Source organism: Symphalangus syndactylus, chromosome 16 (genome assembly GCF_028878055.3).
Source record: "Symphalangus syndactylus isolate Jambi chromosome 16, NHGRI_mSymSyn1-v2.1_pri, whole genome shotgun sequence".
NCBI lineage: Eukaryota > Metazoa > Chordata > Mammalia > Primates > Hylobatidae > Symphalangus > Symphalangus syndactylus.
The window spans coordinates 91,071,922-91,092,867 of record NC_072438.2 but is presented as its reverse complement, the minus strand read 5'-3'; the positions used below and the strand labels follow the sequence as shown (position 1 = coordinate 91,092,867).

Genomic DNA, 20,946 nt, shown 5'->3' with positions numbered 1-20,946 from the left:
AGTCCAAAAGACAAAATTAAACTCTTTACCTTAAATGAGACATGTCAAAATGACAAGGAGCTCCCAACAGGTGGATGCCATCATTCCCACATTAGGGAGAGAAGGTTAATTGTTAAATTTCGAGGGAAGCTGGCAGTCAATGCCTTGGACAGATCTTTTCAATAAAATCTTGCTGAGAGTCCCATTCTCAAATAAGTGCATAAGACAAAGGAATAATGTGTGACAATTTTTAAACTTCCTCAGCTCTTGAGGTACTAAACAAACAGATGTGTGAGAAGACTGGGACTTATGAATACAGCGTTACTGTCAACTAATTAGGCGACTTCTTCGCTGCCTGCTGCTAACACAGCAATCTCTGAAATTTAACATTCCATGATAGTTTCTCCTGGATAAAAGAGAATTAAAATACATTCACATAGGATGAAAATTTTTTAAAAATCAAAGGGTTCTTGTTGAAAATGGAGAATGGTTGTGGTAAAAGTTAAGCCCACAATATTGGATTAGCCTACCAAACGTTTTGTTCAATGTGTTTTTGAAGTAAGTAATAGCTTCCCAATCCTGCCCTGTGTCCTTTGACACAACTGAGCCTCCAGATCTTCTCAGCCCTAGCTCTGCAGCCTCTGGAAGGCCTTGTTACCTTGGGTGAAATTTTTCTGACCTACCTCCTGGGTAAGGCCACCCTCTCTAACTTGCACTGTGGACCAGCCTCCCTGGGCTTCCATCCCTCCTCTTGGATGCTCTATTGCCTACTCAGCAACACGCAAAGTCTCCAGCCGGATGTGCAGTACATGGCCTCTCAAAGAATGGGTATGCTCAGTGTCCATTCTTACCCAACACCAGTGTACCCCATCGGCTCCATTTCAACCACACTGATCCCAAATAGCGGTTTGTCTTTTGACTGTCTTTCCCTCTGAGCAATGCCTTTACCCCATTTCTTTCCCTGCCAATATTTTGCATCCCTGACAAAGAAATATCCCTCTGTGAGCCATCCCCAGCACCACTTACTGGTTTTTTTTTTTTTTCACAGCAGCACCATATTTTATCATGTTTAAGCATATTTATGCTTTTTTTTTTTTTTTTTTTTTTTTGAGAAGGGGGTCTCACTCTGTTACCCAAGCTGGAGTGCAGTGGTGTAATTATGGCTCACTGCAACCTCTTCCTCCTACCTCAGCCTCCCGAGTAGCTGGTAACTACAAATGCGTGCCACCACACCCAGCTATTTTTTTTGTTTTATTTATTTGTTTTGAGATGGAGTTTCGTTCTTGTTACACAGGCTGGAGTGCAATGGCGCGATCTTGGCTCACTGCAACCTCTGCCTCCCAGATTCAAGTGATTCTACTGCCTCAGCCACCCCAGTAGTTGGGATTACAGGCGCCCACCTCCATACCCGGCTAATTTTTTTTCTATTTTTAGTAGACACAAGGTTTCACCATGTTGGCCAGGCTGGTCTCCAACTACTGGCCTCAAATGATCTGCCCACCTCAGCCTCCCAAAGTGCTGGGATTACAGGTGTGACCCACCACGCCTGGCGTTTTTCATATTTTGGATACAGATGAGGTTTTGCCGTGTTGCCCAGGCTGGTCTCGAACTCCTGGCCTCAAGTGATCCCCCTGGCCTCAAGTGATCCCCTGACCTTGGCCTCCCAATGTGCTGAACCCGAACCTGAGCTACCTTGCCCTGCTGCCTCTGTCTTTGATAGCAAAACCCCAGAGGGCAAAAGCCACATCATAATCATCCCTGAAGAACAGAACAAGGATCACTCTAACACATTAAGCCCTTGGGAATACTACATAAGCATATTTTATTTTAATGGAACCAACCATTATTTCTTAAAAGACCCACTCCAAGGTATCCCTCAGTGTGAAACACTATTCCAGTTCCTTATCTTTAGCTCGAGTTTTAGTCAAACTGGGAAACATCCAGACCATATGAGGCAATTTACAATATACTTATAAACTTCTTTTAAATTGTGTTCTCCCTCATATAAAGTTCATGCCTTGACCTAACAGGAGATTTCTATATTTAAAAAAAGCTAAATAAATCTATAGGTAATTCATCTGCTTTCCTTGAAAGTACTAAATCTCATTACTTTTTTACTAAAGTTAAATTAATGCCCCCATCCTAAAATATTCAGACGAACAGCACCACAGTTGACCACTGGGAAAAACCAAGGCTCTTCTTGTGTCCTAATTTACAGGTGAGTGAAACTGAGATACAGAAATCCAAATGACTTCCATAAAGGCACACCTTCAATGTGTTGCTGCCAAGACCACAATCTTCTAGTACTCACTGCAACACTCTTTCTGCCATACCCCCCTTCCTTTTCCATCCTAATAATTTGAACACTTGGAATCATGTTCATGGTAGTCAACAAGCTGTAGTCATCCCAAGATTGATGACTGACATTTCAGCTGACTTTCCTCTGAAGTACATCAAATGCTCATTGTTATTTTGTTGGCTAAAATATCACTGGTTTCCAATGTTCTATAATGACCATAAATAAATAAACAAATGTGAACATGTATCTTGGTAAAAGCTTTTGGACTCTCAGCATCTGAAGGAAGACAGAGTGGATATGATGGAGACACAAATGCCTTTCTACTCCTCGTCATATTTATACACTTACAGCAGGGAGAGGAATAAGCGTGCATGATTTGGGCAATCTATTCATCTCTTGCTGTTTGCTGTTTGAAGAATATCTATTCAAAGAGTCACTGGCTTCTATATATTAATTTATTATGCATTTCCTATTATACATATGTTATTATTGCACTATCACTCTTCTTTTTACTATCATACAATATTGAAAATCTCATCTTCAGTTCCAGCAGTGGGTATGGAGACCTATTAAGGTGGCCTGAGTGAAAGGGAAATTGATTTACGCTTTCTTCCATCTCATCTTGTCAATTTCTGTGTGGTTGTCTAGACTATACTATGAAGGAGACAAACGTGGTACTACTCTGATACATCTTTTTAGCCCACAATGAGAGGAACAATTTTATAATCTTCTGTAGAAAAATTAGAAAAGAGACTTCAATGAAAGATTTTCTGTGTATTCATCAAAAAGGGAAAATACATATGATTCACTCGTAACAGTATGTGAGATGGTTTACTTACATTTCTCACTTAGCCATTGCAAATTTATAGAAGAACATTATCCCCATTTTTATAGATGAAAGAAATAAATATAAGATAAATTATGACTATACTTCAAGGCAAAGCTAGGAAATATAATAAAAATACAACAATGAAATTTAGCTATCATTTATGGAATTACGAACTCTATGTTTTGGATCTATGAGTCTGAAAAAGCTCTAAGAAGAAGAGAAAATGTAAAGAATTTTCAACCCTAAATAAATTCATAAAGATTTCCAGTTCTCTACTGATCAGAATATTAAATTTCAAAATTCATTAGGTTTTATAAAACATCTGTTTATACTGCAATTCTTCTAAGTAAAATTAGTTATATTAATTGTTTTTAGATGTAAAATTAATATTAGCTTTTTGAAGTAAGATGACATTTAGGAAAGAAACCGCACTTCAAAATTGATACAAAAGTATTAACATACAGTAATTGATATAAGAAATACGTCAAATAATTATAACCATAAAGTATTCAACCTTTCTAAGGCCCTACATCAAATTCTTAGAACAGCTGACTATTTATTATTCTCAAATAAATTCAGAACAATTATATGCTTAATATGATGACTGGTATTTTATAGACAAGAATATTAGTATAATTTGTCAATTGGCAATTTGCAAGAATTAATATCAAGGTATTTATACTAAGGATAACATATACTCTTAAGCTCTTAATTTGCATAAAAATAAATCTCAAACACATTTTGATGAGGAACCTCAAAACAACTATAATCACTGCAGTGTATGGAAAGGAAAAGAAACAGAATATCAGTTCAAGAATGTTTGCATCCCTAGGGTGAAAACAGACGAGAGACATTTAGATTACTATTTACAACACAATTCAAGATACTGTGTTAGATAGAATGACAGCCTTGTGGTGTGACATTTTAATGCATGTGCTTGGGGAGTACAGATGGCTAGACTCAGAAATCAATGTCTAGACACCATTGAATTTGTAGAAAGTGATTTTCTTTCTCTATATCTCAATGTTCTTATCTACAAAATAAAAACAGTAAGACTTAAAGGCTTGATGAGGATGACATGGCATAATCTATCTAACCCATTTAATTTTGTGCCTGGCCTAGGGAAACTGCTCAATAAACACTGCAATTATTATCATTAAAATTATTATTGCCATTACTATTGTTAGAACTACTATCATCCTTTTCTTAAGATCAGAGTGAAAGTATGAGACTAAATCAACCATAGTTCCACATCCGGAGGACATCAAGCTATCTGGCCCTTTAATCCAAGATACCACATTAACAAGTAGATATTTTCATGAAAATTAACTATGATGAATATCAAAATGTAATATTATGATCTAGCAAGGTCAGAATAATATATATTATTTAATGTATTGTATAAATCAATTATATATATATCTACATATATAATACATATAAAATGTACATAACATATAGAAAAATGAATAATACAATAGATAATATATATACTGGAAGATATAAAGATAGAAACACTTAAGATTAATAAGACTGGTGATATTGCCAAACAATACCAATGAGATAAGAACAGTAATAAAATTACTGTATGTTCATTTGTTTGTTCATTCATTTATTCATTCCGCACTGATTGAATAAATGAATATAGTATTAGTTGCTGTGTGCTGGCCACTGGTTTCGTATATGCTTGTCGTCCCCATCCTGGAGAAATTACTTATAGACTAGCCAAGGAAATGGAAGAGAAACAGATTCCTAGTTCTAGCAGTTGACAAGGCTCAGCAAAACCTTAGTATAGGAGGCAGCAGCTTTAATCCAGTTTGTGTATTTTGCTTTAGGATTAGGAGATCAAAGAAAGCTGGGGTACTATATAGACATGGCTCAGTAGAGTGACCTTGGACTCTTGGCTAGATCAGAAAGTCTCAGAGGGCTGATGACTACAAAAAAAGAGAGGTTTAGAGGAATAAGAGCTTCCCTGTTAAAGAAGCAATGGCTGTAAATGCTCCTGCTATTTGGGAGGAGAAAGAGAATGAAAACCTGACCAGAAATGTGATGGTGCTTGGGAAGCATGGAGATGAATCTTGAGGACCCAGAAAGTATTTTAGAATATCCCTCCTGCTTTATGAGGAAAAAGGAAATACTATAAGAAGAAATCTTAGAGGAATAATCTCAGCATTAAAAGGCAAACTACATGAGCTCAGAATTAAAAGAAAAAAAAAACAGAAATAATGTGAAAGAATAAAGGGGTTATGACAAGAAGAACAATGATTCACAAGGAGATTTTTGAATTAGGAATATTTGTGAGGGAAGGTTCTGCTCTGGAATTTAAATTGGAAGAAAACAAAGACAGCAAAACTTGGAAAAAAACAAAATTGGCAATGCTGAGAAGTCTCCAGAATATGTCTATAGTCCCTCTAATTTGTTCTTCTGGTTTTGTAGTGAAGCAGACATTCTCAAAGACTTTGGAAATGACTACTGCAATGTTAATTCTGAATGACAATTCAATAAACTAATTGTCTTGTTTAAATAAATCAGTACAACTTTATTGGAGCAGTAATAATTTAGCCTCATGAGAAATAGTTTTTTCCTAGCATGGAAACTAACAATTACTCCCTAACTTTAAAATAGAAATTATATTTAATAAAAAATTTCCAAAAAAATGATCCAAAAGCAATCTAACTTTTTTTTTCCAGCTGGCAAATATGTACTCACTGTGGTAAGGATATAAATTCCTATGGCTATGGCTGGTAAACAGTAAAAACATATTCTTCAATATATAACATGTCTGGTTTCCAAAAATAAATATTTTTGCAAATTGATTATTTATTTAAACAAGAATAAATCGAATTATTTCAATATTGCGTCCTGCAGAAGATAATTAAACTACAAAATGTCTTACTTTGTGAAACAATTATATTCCTATATTATTTCCTCATGAAAATTCACACTTATCACGCTTTTGAAGAAATAAATTTCATTCTCACAAAATATATGTGACCACTGGCTTCTGTTTCTTCACTAAATACTGTTAACTATTAATATATTAACTGGAAATCAGCATCTTCCCCAAAATAAGTCTGACTTTTTTTGCATTTGTGGAAAAGATTTTTAGACTCTAGTTATAGAACTGTTGGCATTTCGGCTCATGAAATTTAGCTAATAAAGAGAATGGCCTTTGATGGTATTTATAACATGTATTCCTTTTGCCCCCTAATCTCCAAAGTATGGCAGACTGGTGGAAACCTCTCTTTGCAAAAAGTTCAATAGTTCAAAGGTGGGAAGGAAAGAAAGCACTTCCTTATGTGGAGCAAGCAACTGTGAATATTTATTACGTTTTATCCTTTTAGGTGTAGCTAACAACAATCAACATCTTGGGAATCTATATAATAAAAATGGTGAGGCTAAAGATGATTGCTTTATTTAGTTGTCCTTATTCTATAGTAAACCATCACTCCACTCCAGATTCAAATTCTTCCACTTCTCAGAATCAAAGGTACAGATTAGCTTTTGAGTACAAATGCATGCATATACGCCTGAAAAATAAAATAGGGTATATATATTAAACTTTTGAAGGGAATAAATATTGTCACCAAATAAAATTTATTTTCTCTCAAAAACTTTTATAATTCAGCTTTTTGTAATATACATCTAACATGACCGATTACAAAGCATTGTATTACCTTTCTATCATGGATAACCAATCACCAACAGCAACATTCACTGTTTTAGCTAACAGTTTTATAAGTTTTGTCAAGTCAGACTTGGCAGGGCTCTCTCTGTTCAGAATTTTACAAGGCTATCTTCAAAATTTCTCCAGGGCTACTTTCTCTTCTGCAGGTTCTGGGGAATCATCCCCTTTCAAGTTCATGGAAGTTATTGTCTGAATTCAATTCTTTGGGCCATCGGACTGAGGTTCTGGTTTTCTTGCAAGCTGTGAGTTCAGGATCCTCCTCAGCATTTAAATGCCATCTGCATTGTTAGCCCACAAAGCCCTCCCATCTTCAAAGCCAGCACCAGAGAATTTATCTTGTGTCAAAACTCTAGCTTCGAATTGAATTTTCTGAATTTTCCTTTGTCTCTGACCTCCAGACCAAGATTTAAAGGACTTGTGTGATTAGGTCAGACCCACCCAGATAATCTACCTTTCTTAAAGTCAACTGCGATACACAAAATAACCTAATTAGGAGAGTGGGGCCCCTTCATATTTACATTCCTGGGATTATACAGTCTGTGAAAACCAAGTGATGATGGGAATCTTGCTGGACACCTTAAAATTCTGCCTACCTCAAGCAGCAGTGAATTTTCTTCCAGCTAATAATCCTTGGAACCATGCTGGGAATGAGGGAGTTACTGAAGAGACATACACATTTGGAATCTCTTGATAATCAGGAGGGAACTAGCCTAGCGGAAAATTCCAAAGAATGGTTCATTTTCTTTAGGAAGGGCACAGGTTGCTGCCCATTGGCAAAAATATTAAGAGGTGATTTCCAAAAAAGACAGAGGAATTATTTCAATAATTAACAAAGGGGGAGGTGACTGAAATCCATAAATCTAGTAATCAATCCATAGTGAAGTTGGTTAGTTTCAGAAACAATGTTTAATGGAAAATGGTACAAATCTCAAGACTACATTTTGGAAATTTTCAGTCAACATTTAATCAATCAATAAGCATTTACTGGGGAAAAGTTCCATGGCAGGTACCATCTTGGTGCAGGGGATACAAGAATGAACACGTCAAGGTCACGTCCGGAAAGGGCTCACAGTCAAGAGAAAGAAACATTTACCTAAATGCAGATAATGGTAATACTTTGTCTGTGAGAAACACGTGTGTGTGTATGTGTGTGTGTGTGTGTGTGAGACAAGGTCTTACTCTGTTGCCCAGGCTGGAGTGCAGTGGTGCAATCTTAGCTCACTGCAGCCTTGACCTCTCGGACACAAGTGATCTTCCCAACTTAGCCTCCAGCATAGCTGGAACTACAGGAGAGCATCACCGCTCAAGGCTAATTTTTTGTATTTTTTTTGTAGAGATAGAGTTTCACCATGTTGCCCAGGCTAGTCTCACACTCCTGGACTGAAGCAATCCACCTGCTTTGGTCTCCCAAAGTGTTGGGATTACAGGTGTAAGCCACTGGCCTGTGAGAATATATTGGTAGGTATACACAGGTGCTGGGTGGGGCCCAGGTGGTCAGGATCAGGGTCAACCTATAGCTTAGAGTGGAAGAACATGGAGTTTAGAACTTCTGACTGAGGTCTCGATCTCAGCTATGCACTTACTGTCTATGTGGCATTGGTGAATGCATTTAACATCTAAGCCTATTTCCTCATTTATATGACGTGAGAATACTTACCTTGCAAGCGGCTGTGTAGACTAAGTAGGTAACACATAATTGGGAGCTGTTAGGTTCTACACTAGCACCACTACCACCCCTTTTTCTGGCTACCAAATGTGTATTTGGTTTGGGCATCGTTGTGCAAAACCATTGCAGAGGAGTCTGGAATTTATAAGATCCCCCAGGGTATGGCTGGCCAAGTGAGACCCTTTGGGAAACATTTTTCATACATTTTCACATTATATATCATTAATTATATAATCAATATACTATATACCTCTATATTTGTATGTGTATATATTTATACACGTGTGTGGGGGGGATTGTGGGAGACAGAGAGATAGGATGTAAGTCCCTTCCCTCCTTTCCAGTTCTGCATGCTCACAAGTGAGATTGTGGTGCCTTACAACCATCAGGTGAATGCTTGGGGACTCACAGAGAGGTTGACTTAGGGTCATGGCACCATTGAGACATCTAAAGAAAAGAACCCCGTCTACCTTCAGGCTTCATGTTAACTAACACTGAGACAATAAATGTTTCCACTGCTCAAGTCCATTTTAGTCCAATATTCTATGCTCTCCACTTATATCACATAAAATGAATTTAGCACGACGCTTTAAACTGTGATCCCTTGAATAGTAAAATGGTTGTTGTTCTATCTTCTATACCTAGGTCTTACCTGGAGGATTCACAAGGGTCAGAGCACCCCAAGTCTCCATGCTATGATATCTTGCCTGCTTGCCTAGCCTCCTGAGACCCTTCTCCCCAGCCTCCTGAGATCCTTCTCCCCAGCCTCCTGAGATCCTTCTCCCCAACGGTGCCTTCCAGGAGTGGCTGGAGGGTGCATGTAATTAGAACGGCCACCTGCTTCTCTGCAGCTTGCTGTTGTCACCATCTTTCTCCTTCAGTGGGAGCTATGGCTCTGCTGTCCTTGGGCTACAGTCTACATCCTCACTGCTGGACAACTAACAAGTAGAGCTCCCTCCCTCTATGGCCTTCTGATGCCCAGTGCCAGCTCTGCTAGAGAAGTTACCTCAGCAAACCCCTGAGACTACCAGTGACCTGACTGCAGAGGCCATCTGCAGGGATGGTCACCCTCACGCTGTGTCTGATTCCTCTGTCCCTTGCAGCCTCCACCTGCTTTGTTCAATGTGGCCCACATTGCCAGACTCCTCCATGTCCTCCCAAGGACCCATTCTTCCTGCCTTGCTCTGCCACGGCTTCCTCATTGACGAAGTGGAGACGATGATGACACTTAACTGAAAGGGTTACCATAAGCATGAAATGAGGCAACATGTACAATTCTTCAAAGAGTACTAGCCCTCAGGAAAAACTCAGGAACTGCTGGCCTCTCTCTTTATAGTTGTTATTATTGTCATAAATCATCATTCTCATCAGCATAAGTCTTCTAAGAGTTATGTTTCATTTAGAAGCAGTCCATAGATAGATCTAACTGTTGGTCACACTCCTCATAATTGTTGCTATTGTCATAAATTACCCTGATCGTCAATCATAAGTCTTTCCAGAGTCAAGTCCCCTTTAGGACATGTTCATAAGAGGGGTCCAACTGTGATTTGAATTCCATTTCTGTACCATTATGTTACTGATGCCTATGGAAATCAAGGAATATATATAGGCATCTATTTAGGTGCCCTTAAATTTTCGTCAACATTTGGAGAAATCTCCACCCATTCTTTGACTGAAGGTTAAAATATTCTGTGGCAGGGCACTTATGGAAAAGTCAATGGAGTGTTAGCCCCAACCCTTTTCCAACACTTTGTGAAGTTACAACCACTGCCAAAGAAGAGAAACAGTCCAGTCTGTGCTGATTGAGAAGACATTCAGAAGGACATGAGCCCTGAGCTGGGTCACTAGATCCATAGGCAGAGGTAACCATGCTAAAGAGGGAGGATATTCTAGGAAGAAAGTATCATAGGCTCTGAGATTAGAAATCATCATGCATTCATGGAATTGCAGAAGTAGGGAAGGATCCTTCACAGACATGGTTCTGGTTTATGTATCCTGCAGATCTATCTCACGCCATGTAGAGGATGGAGTTGGGCTGAATACAGACAGAGGGATGAGTCTGAATGCTGTTACAGGGTTGACAGAAAGTATGACAAGGGCAGGGACTCAGGCAGGTCTCCAGGCAGGGGTCTCAACCTGGACGAGGACTGGATGGCTCATTAAGCTGCTGGATAACACCTCATTGACAGGCCTAGAGCCTCAGGAATGGGCCTTGGGCTGGGCATGAGCCAGATCATTGTACTGGCCAGATGTTAGGGCTGGCTACTATCAAGAGGGACTTGATTATCATCTTAAATAAAGCAGGACTTGATCATGACCCTACATAAAAAAGCATCATCTGTATAATGTTCCTGCCTCAGGTCTGCATAGTTCATGGGAATCATGGAGAAAATATGAAACCAAAATCTCTACTTGCAGGAAAGATGAAGAATCCAACAGCTTTTTGACCTGAAAATAGGTTCTGGGTGAGGAAAGCCAAGACAGAAATGAGATAAGGTACAAAGCAAACCTTTAGCTCTAATAAAAAGCACCAATAACTTCTTTCCAGATGACTCAGAACCCTTACACAATCACTAAATGGTCTGAATTCTGGAAACTATGATATGCATTTGGATGTTTAGGAAAGTCTGTGAAGAGATTAAGAGAACACAACGTTCCCATTTGCAGGGAGTTATAACCTAGAGAGGTAGATGCAGAAGCTGATCTGCTGCAACAATAAAGATCTCCAGAATGCTTGTCCCCCAAATTCCTAGCATCCTCCTGTACTATTGGATGGACTGTTAGGAAGTTGACTTGTATTACAAATGCATACTGATAATTTTTTTTTAAAGTTGAAATGTTGATGTGACTACCTGGAAAGAGATCTTTGGCCGGGTGCAGTGGCTCACACCTATAGTCCCAGCACTTTGTGGGGTCAAAGCAGGTGGATCGCTTGAGGTCACGAGTTTGAGACCAGTCTGGCCAACATGGTGAAACCCTATCTCTACCTAAAATATTTTTAAAAATTAACTGAGTATGATACTGCACATCTGTAATCCCAGCTACTCAGGAGACTGAGGCAAGAGAATCCCTTGAACCCAGGAGGGGGAGGCTGCAGTGAGCCGAGATCATGCCATAGTTGCACTCCAGTCTGGGTGACATAGCAAGACTCCATCTCAAAAAAAAAAAAAAAAAAAAAAGAGAGAGAGAGAGAGATGTCGGGAATCAGATGGTGCAATTCCTACCACCATTAAAGTCAGAGTAAAACCGAAGTATATTTATTAGTCATTTCTACCTCTTATATAAAACTATGTCTGGTAATTTGGTAGTTGTGACTTGATTTTGTTTCACTTCCCCTAAGAAACTCTTTTACTCACTCCCTAGTATCATTAAGAGGTACGAATCAACATCGAAATTATCACTTTTAAAATAGCCCTCTTTTTTTTAAAAATGTTGACGTTCTATTTTTATTTAAATATCCCTTTTGATGTGCTAACTAGGTTAGTCTATCACCTTTAATGAAAACTTGAATTTCTAAAGGTACATTTCTGAAGCCAAGAAAACAAGTAGGTTATGACAAACAAACAAACAGTGGAAGTGATGCTATGCATCAACTGTTCTCCAGAGAAGTATCAATAAATTGTTTGTATTATACAAATGCAGATTCATACATTAGAGATTTCCAAAATACAAAATAATTAAGCTTGATGAAGACTGATATTATATATGGCAAAGGGAAATAATTAGGCAGTGTCATCTTCACTCAACACTATTATTTAGTACAGATTTAAGACAGATTTATTGATTATATATCATAAGCTGTGAGCTAGACATACAAGACACAGTGTAAAGAACCAAAAGTTGTCATGGTATCATTTTTCTGTCTACCTTGGAATTAACTGATGTATTTTATTCAAGACACTTTGGATGTAATAAATGAAGTCAACTTGAGATGAATCAAATCAAATGAGGAAAGAGGACAGGTTTTAAGAAGGTATCAGGTAATTTTATGAATGCAACATACATGAAACATACATTAGGCAGCCAGTCCTAATGAAAACCATACTGCTCTCACTGACTTTCAGGGCCATATGGCTTCTCTGTTGGGAGGCTCACTGTTACCACAGAGTCCTCCACTAGCACACAAGCCACTGTGGCCACCATCGCCAAGCACCCACTATTGTATGTCACAGATTTTGGCTTGCTTATTTCATATCCTCCAGAGTAAGAGCCCGGATACTCACAGTCTGGTCAGGTCCATTTACAATCCAATCAGGAATTGGAAATTGATTCACGGGTTACTACATAGTTCCCCAGACCCATTCCTATCAGGGGCTGGGGTTGTGTGAAACCATGTAAAAGGTATACAACATGGAAAAATGTCACACAGAAAGATTAGGAACATGAACTGAAAAGGTAAACAGACCAATAGTGAAACAAGAGGCTTCAAAGCCAACTCAATGTCAAGTCAATGGTGCATATGGACCTATAAAATCTGGCAGGCTTAGCTTTTCAGGAGATGTTCAGCTTTAACAGGAAGCTCTTCATATGTATAAAATTAGATGGAGTAAAGCAAAAATACACTTAAAATTATTATTTTTCTCTCTCCCTAAATTCACCACCTTCAATTAGTCCAACTTATAAAACCAACTTCAAGTGAATACAGTTTACTTTTTGTTTTCATTTTCCATCCTGCTTTGGTTAATCTGGATGTTTAGGCAAGTCTGTGATGAGTTTAATGCACCACGATGTACTTATTTGCAGCAACATATACATTTGGATGCAGAAGCAGATGCTTCCACATATCCTAAATAAGGTTTTATAATGGAAAATAATATTCCATCCATGTGATTAACCCCGCTTAACAGCAGAGAGTGCAGTGTTTTCTACTTAAAGGAAAAAAAAAAAAAAAAACCTAAGCAATGTTAAAAGTTTAATAGCATGTGACTCCAATACAAAATGCTCCAATTACAAAGTTATACTCTTACAAACATAAAGTATTTTGGAGCAATGAATACAAAGATATTTTTATTCTTTTGTGCCAGCAGGTGGCTAAGAGTCCATCAAACTCGTGTTCCTGCTTCTGCAGAGTGGCTGCTGACCCCAGGACCCTGCCCCACTTCCATCGATGAGAGGTCATGTGACTGATATTCACTAATGGACTCTGAGTGCAGTGATGCAATTGACAATGCAATTCAGGATGGAGCCATAGGGGATGGCAAGGTCATCAAGTTAGAAAGAGGGCGTGAGTCACTATATGGAGAAGTAGGCTCAGTCGGCTACCTTAGAGAGAAACAAACTACTATTGTGTTAAGTTCCCTGCAGTGTTGGAGTTTATTTGCCATAGCAGCTTTGGTTTCCTCCCTAAAAATGTAGTAGAGTGCCAAAAACACACCATCTAACAACAGCCTTTTTGAGAAACGGAAGTTAGGCCTTATGTCTCTTTCACACACACATGCACACATACACTTACATTTTCATATATGAAGGCCTGGTTCTAAGGAGGATAATTTTATTTTGTGGTCAAGCGGCTAAAAAGTTATAGGCTTTAAAAAATATATATTTCATAATCTCAAACTAATCACTAATTGAATAATCATTTATGTTTATGAATGAGTAAATATTTTTACACATGGGGAACTGCACGTGTGGTTGATCTTCAAGGGGCAATTTCATAACTTAGCATTATGTATTAGCAAAAACAATACTGGTTCCACCAGAATGTTCTCACTTTTATTTCAGGAACCTGGAACTCCGGATCATTTAGGAAAAAAAAAAAAAAAAAAGACCCAAACTGGGAGACTGTGACTTGGCATCTCCTGATTTCCAGCAAGCTGGCTGAATGCAAAGCCTTCCTTTGTGTAAAATTACGTATAATTTGCATTCAGCGCAGGCATTAATTTTGTTAAAAGAGTTTCAAGTACAAATCAGGACATTTTGGACACCTTTTGAACATCTTAAATCAGGTCAGTTACAATTTCTTTCCAACATTTGACTGAATGTTCCAATTCCACCACCGGGTTGGAAAGAGAAACATCACGATTTACTTGCAGTGGCAACTCAAAGCACAGACAATGAACAGAGCGGCGCTGGTACCTCATGCTGCTCATGCTGCCCGTCTCGGATCCGAGCTTGCATCGCTCCAGCTGGCTGGCTACGATCTGCCGTTCAGCCTCCAGCTCTCGGGTCAGCCTTTCAAACTGTAATTCCTGAAAAAAACCCACCAACAAGATCAATTCAATCATCTACATGACAGGTGAAATTCAGACCAAAATGACAGGACGGCTGAGGGGGAAAAATATGATTTTCCAAGATGTCAAATTTGAGAAATGTGCAATAAAACTAGGATTCAAAGGTTAGACAGGCCTGTGTCCCACTGACCATGCAACTTTGAATAAGTTAATTCATGTAAGTATCAGTTTCATCATTTGTAAAATAGACTTAAATACTTATTTAATAAGACGGATATGAGGATTAAAGGAGATACTGTCACGAAAAATTATCCTGTGCTATCTTTGGCGGACGGTCAGCACCCGACAGATACCGATACTCCTGACACCACAAGTAGAGCATTTAATTAGAAAAATGTTCAGTTTTTAATTATCTTTTGGAGGATTGTGTTTATTCCCTACTGGCCTTCTGGCCAACTCTATATCTCTATAGTGTATACTGTTTTCTTCATATTACTTACATATTGTAGATTGAAGAAAATAATGCTTTATAACCCACACTCTTCGTAACTTTGCATTCTAGCAGAATGACAATGATACCATTCTACACAGCCTCATTACGAAGTACATAACCTTTGAGATATTTGATATATCGCCTTAAAAACAGACAATTGAACCAATGAAAAATGCTTCTACAAAACTGCCTCAAATCCACTGTTGAAAACTTTAATGAATGATTCAATCAGAACTTCAAAAATCTCAGCTATTCCAACAGGATTTTGTACCATATTTTACTACTGATGTTTTCTTTTCTCATACACTTAAGTTTTTAAAAAAATAAAAATAACCAAGCAAATCATGTATTTTAATAAGAAATGGCAGGGAAAGTTTTTACAATGTCACATTTAATACCTTCTAAAAAATAAATTATCTAAACAGTTATGTTTTGGAGATAAGAAACAAGAACGCTTTCTCATACTGAAAAATAGCTCAGGAGTCAGTTTTGGAGAATTTAAACTCAGAAGGTTGCAGGAATATATCTTTTCAGAAAATAATATTTTATTTACTTGCTACCCCAGGACACTCTTGCATGAGGTCTTTAAAAAGTAGAATCTGGTGTGTCCCCTATATACATTAAAAATATCCTGGCTCTTTTCCATAGGTGCAGATTTTTTTTAAATATTGACATTATTTTGAGAAATGAAGTAAAAGACACTTTGTAAATGAGAGCTTAATTTTCCCTTTAAGGCGCTGAAACTGAGGGAACATTTTGTTATTTAACCTCAAACTTTTATTCTTACATATTCTGAAGGGCATCAAAATATTATAGGTAAGAAATTAGTAAGACCTCGGCTGAATGTATTTTATGCACCTAACTTCTTCTCTCTTAAAGTTCTACTGCTTATTTTCTTTCTGGAAATTCGTTTTCATAATATCCAACTTCTAGAAGATTTTTTCACTTCTAGACTTCCTAACATATTGCATCTTAAATCTCTCTGTGTAACAGGAAACCCACCCATACTTTTAAGTTGGTAACACATTTAAAAACATAACACTTGAAGACCATACAGAACTCCTCACACGTCGATGGAAATTCATTCTTTGTAGCATCTAAAGTACTTTAATTTGCTGTCCACTTTCCTGTGTTACAGAAGTTCAACATGGTGAAACAGTGCAGTATTTGGAGTCAGAATTCATAGACCAGGGGCTTCTGCTAGAACGGATGTTGCTCTTGGTCATCCCTGCTTCAGGTTGTGACTTCTCCATGGTTTTACCTCCTGTCAGTCTCACAGGAGGGGTGACAATGGGAGATGACTTTCTTGTTTGCAAGCTTCCTTCCCAGCACGCAGTCAGATTTTCCAAGACTCTTCATCCGTTCATGTAGATCTGTATTTGCATCCGGCTTTATTTTCCTTCCCTCTGAAAGAACAACCTTAGAGTTGTTCTTATGGTGCAGTTCTTTGGGTAAAGAGGGCTTCCAGCTTGACAGACCTTAAAAAGGTATATATCTGCTTCTCATTTTGGAAGACATTTTTGCTCTATTGTCCTCTTGTTTGCACTGTTTCTAACAACAACAACAACCACAAAATACAATTATCCTTAAATTTATTTCTCTATATGTATATAGTATTTCTTTATTTTTTATTTTTTTATTTTTATTGAGACGGAGTCTCGCTCTGTCACTCAGGCTGGAGTGCAGTGGCACGGTCTCTGCTCAGTATATAGTGTTTCTTTTTAATTTTTCTCTGCTTTTAGATTTTTTTCTTTACCAGAAGCACTGGGCAATTTGATGATTACGTTGCTTGGTGTAGCTTTCTTTATGTTTCTTATGCCTGAGTTATTGAGCTTGGATCTCTGGCTTCATAGATTCCATCACAGCTGAACATTTTAGGCCATTATTTCTTCATGAATTGTTTTTCTATTCTCCATTATTTCCTTTCCCTCAATGACTCCAATTAAGTGCATTTTAGGCCACTTGGAATTGTCCCACAGTTCATGGATTCTCTTGCAACTCAATTTTTTTTTCCTTTTGTGTTTAATTTGGGTAGTTTATATTGGTGTCTTCAAGTTAACTAAGCTTTACTTCTGCAATGCCTAACCTACCATTTATCCCATCCAGTGTATTTTTATATCAGACATTGATGAATCAAACATCTCTAAAAATTTCATCTGGGTCTTTTTTGTATCATTCATGACTTTATTTAACTTTTTGCACATGTTGATTATACCTATATTAATTATCCTTTTTGTTAATTCTAACATCTGTGCTAGTTTCAGCTGATTGACTTTTTTTCTCCTCAATCTGGGTCATATCTTCTGCTCCTTTGGACGTGTAATCATCTTTCAACACAGACATTTTCATTTTACCTTCTTGGGTTCTGGATAGGTTTGTATTCCTATAATTGTCTTCAGCTCTTTTATGAAGCACATTAAGTTATGTGAAAGCAATTTGATACTTTTGAGCCTTGCTTTTTAGATTTGTTAGGGGGAGCAGAACAGCATGTACTCTAGGTCTAACCATCCTGCCCTACCAAGGCAAGACACTTCTGAGACCCAACTCAATGCTCCATGGACTATGGGTTCTCCCAGCTTGGCTGGTGGCAAACATTCCCACCTCTGTGTGAGTACCAGGCACAATTTCCTCACATCCTTTCAGATGGTTCTTTCCCTGGTCTCTGCTAGTTTCCTTACATACATGGGCTGCTAAGTTGTTTGCTGAATATGAGAAGGGGCAGCTTGCCTTTCTGATATTTGGACCCATGAACTCCCTGGACTCTCAGCACTGTCGTAACTACTCAGGGCCTGCTAGGCTTCCTCCTTTCTGCACTGCTGTGTGGAAACTCTCTCAAGGCAATCATTTCCTACCTTACCCCAAGCCAAAGGTCTATGGCTTACAGGGAAAACTGTTTGGGCCTTGCCACACCACTGAGCCTAGGATCTGTCAAGATGTAACCACCCTGAACTGGAATGGTATTCTCTTTGGAGTTGATAACTGAGCTTGTGAATGTGAACAAGAAGAGCTAGAATGGAGGTTCTCTAACTTGGAAAGACTGACTGATTTTTCAACTGAGGATTAATTTTTCTTCTTGGTATAGACATTATTGTGGCCCGAAGGCATCTAGAGAAGACACAGCATCTTCACAAGAATGGATGAGATTCTATCGCACTGGAGGATACTTAAACTGTGGGGTAACTGGAAAGATGACATTATCCATCTCTAACACAGTTTGGGGTTTGAGGGAGGACAGACCTCTCAGGAATGAATAAGCTGCTGAGTTTCTTGGAAAATTTGAGATGAAACAGCATTCAAGAGAGGGATGTTGCTAATAAGGGCAGGTGAGTATACAAGAAGTTAATTGGAAAATTAGAACTATGTGAATATATTTAGTGAAACTTGTAACTCTAGTTATAAGTAAATACGTAGTATTAAATTAATCCAGCAAAAGTGAGACTGTCAAGAATGAAGAAATATCCCTAAAGATTATCTAGATTTGCAGAATAGAAGAAACAACAGAAGCCAAGATAATAAGTAGAAGAGTAATTCTGGGGTAAAGGGCCACTAGTATGGCCTCCTCCTGGGTAATTCTGGAGGAGATGTGGTGATGTAAATCAGGCTGTATAAAATGTAATACAGAGACTGCCCAGAGATATTAAGATTTCATGGGAATTTAGAGTACCTGGTGGTTTGGAAAGGACATCCAATGGTAAAAGAAGTTATAAGAAAAAGCAGAGCAGCGTTAGAAAGCCTAAATATCCCCACTATGTGGAAATTAACTTACGTAAGAGATCATAAATATTCATAAAAGTATTGGAGATATGACACAAAAGTTCATTAAAATGTACAAAGAACCAGATTTAAATGGTTTCATCCTAGAATAGCACATTATTGAGCCATATAATACATTAGATTATAAGAAAAATTATCAAACATTTTATAACTTTTCCTAAACAGCCTAAATTAATGATTTATTTGGTTTAATTAAATGGAGTTTATGAAATGTTTTTAAGTAGATAAAAGCATGTAAAGTATCTTAGGGGGACTTAGCTAACTTAGTATGAAACTGAAATCAGAAAACTCATTGCCATAGTTTCATTACTTCCTTCAATAAATATGTTACTTAACTTTGTGGTATAGCATTAGTTGGGATGGTATGACCCAGCTTTAAGGAAGTATAACAATGTACAATTGTTAAATCTTAACAATATTGAGGCTTCTTCATTTCTATGGTCTAAATGCCTGTGTCTCCATCCCCTGCCCAAGATTCACATGTTAAAATGCTATCCCTCAAGATGAGGCTATTAAGAGTTAGGGCCTTCGGGAGGTGATTAAATGAACCAGGAAGTGGGCCCTCACCAGACACCAAATCTGCCTGCACCATGATCTTGTGTTTCCCAGTCTCCAGAACTGTAAGAAATGTTTCAGCTATTTATAAGCAATGCAATTTATGGTATTTGGTTATAGCAACCTAAACAGCCTAAGACAAGATGCACATACTATTTTTTGCATAGTTTCATTTCCATTCACATACAACATTTTGTTTTCCCTAAGTTAAGAACTTGGAGTTTTTTGTTCCTTTGCTCGGTTGTCTACGGACTTATCAAACCCCAAATTCCTCCAATTTGTGTAAAACTTCTCTTCACACAAACATATGAAATACCACGTCAATATCAACTACTGAAGAAATCTCTCCTGGAGTTTTTGACATGCTCCAATCTGGCCTGGCTGCCTTCTTTGCACAGCTGTCTTCTGGGATCTCTCTCCATCTTCAGGCGGGAGATTTGTTCGTCCCTCTCTTCTGTGGTGGCTTCCTGTCTCCTCTATGAGTTGTCTTCTTTATTTTCCTACTTTATTTCCTTTCCTGGTAGAAAATATCTTTCCAGATACAAAGAGATAGAGAGAATGAATGAGAGGCATTATGTTCTGACACTTTGCACATCTTTACATATTTTTATTCTACTCTCACACTTCGTGAATAATAGGACTTGGTAAAGAAATAGAGAATTCTAGGTTGGAAATCATTTTCCTTTAGGGTTTTGAGAGAGTGATTTTTTGCTTCATTATCTTCTACTCTCCAATGTTGCTGTTGAGAAGTGTGAAAACTTTCAGTTATTTATTTTTTTAATGAAATCTGCTTTCACTTTCTCCCAGAAAACATGTTGTATGTGGTGACATATCTTGATATACCTCTATTTTTAGACATTTTTGCTGCATATTTAGTGATCTATTTATTTAGGGATCTTTCAATCAAAAACCTATTGTTTATTCTAAGCAATTCTTTTGAAAATTTTTAATGCTTTTCTCCTCCTTTTTAACATTTTTCTGGTTACTCTTGTTTTTTCTTCAACTCTCATTATTCAGATGCTAAAATCTAGTCTTCAAGGTTTCTTCCTTTAGCCTTCTTCTCTTGTATTATTCTGTTTATCTTGTTTTACTTTCTGAAAAGTTTTATCAATTTAATCATGTAAGTCTCTAATGGACAATTCATTGCCATTATTATGCTTTTAATTTCTCGGAGCTAGTTTTTATTCTCTGAATATTTCTTTTAATTCGCATCTGGTATTTATTCTATGGATGTAAAATCATCTCTCTTCTTTCTCCACAATATTAATGTGGTCATGTTTGCTTTCTTCTCTCTGCATAGTTCCTATTTTACGATTTTTCTGTTTGTTTTAAATATGTATTTTTGAAGGTATCTCAAATTCCCTGGCAGTCTTCTCATATGTGACTGTTGGGGTGAAAGAGCTGACACTTGTATGAGCGCCTGCATGAGTGGGGCTTGTTAGCTGTGCCTTCCAGGAGAACCACTGTGTGCAGAACATCATGCAGAATCCCCT

At 37.7% G+C, this 20,946-nt stretch overlaps 1 protein-coding gene across 7 annotated transcripts in view; it reads right to left on the bottom strand.

Annotated features, from left to right (window-relative positions):
* The window catches only part of CTNND2 (catenin delta 2), a 936,154-nt gene that overhangs the window by 585,290 nt on the left and 329,918 nt on the right, over positions 1-20,946 (bottom strand). For all 7 annotated transcript variants that reach the window (XM_055245590.2, XM_055245587.2, XM_055245588.2 and 4 more), the window contains one exon: positions 14,537-14,649. In XM_055245590.2, the coding sequence (XP_055101565.1) occupies positions 14,537-14,649 (113 nt within the window). The remainder of the gene's footprint in view (positions 1-14,536; positions 14,650-20,946) is intronic.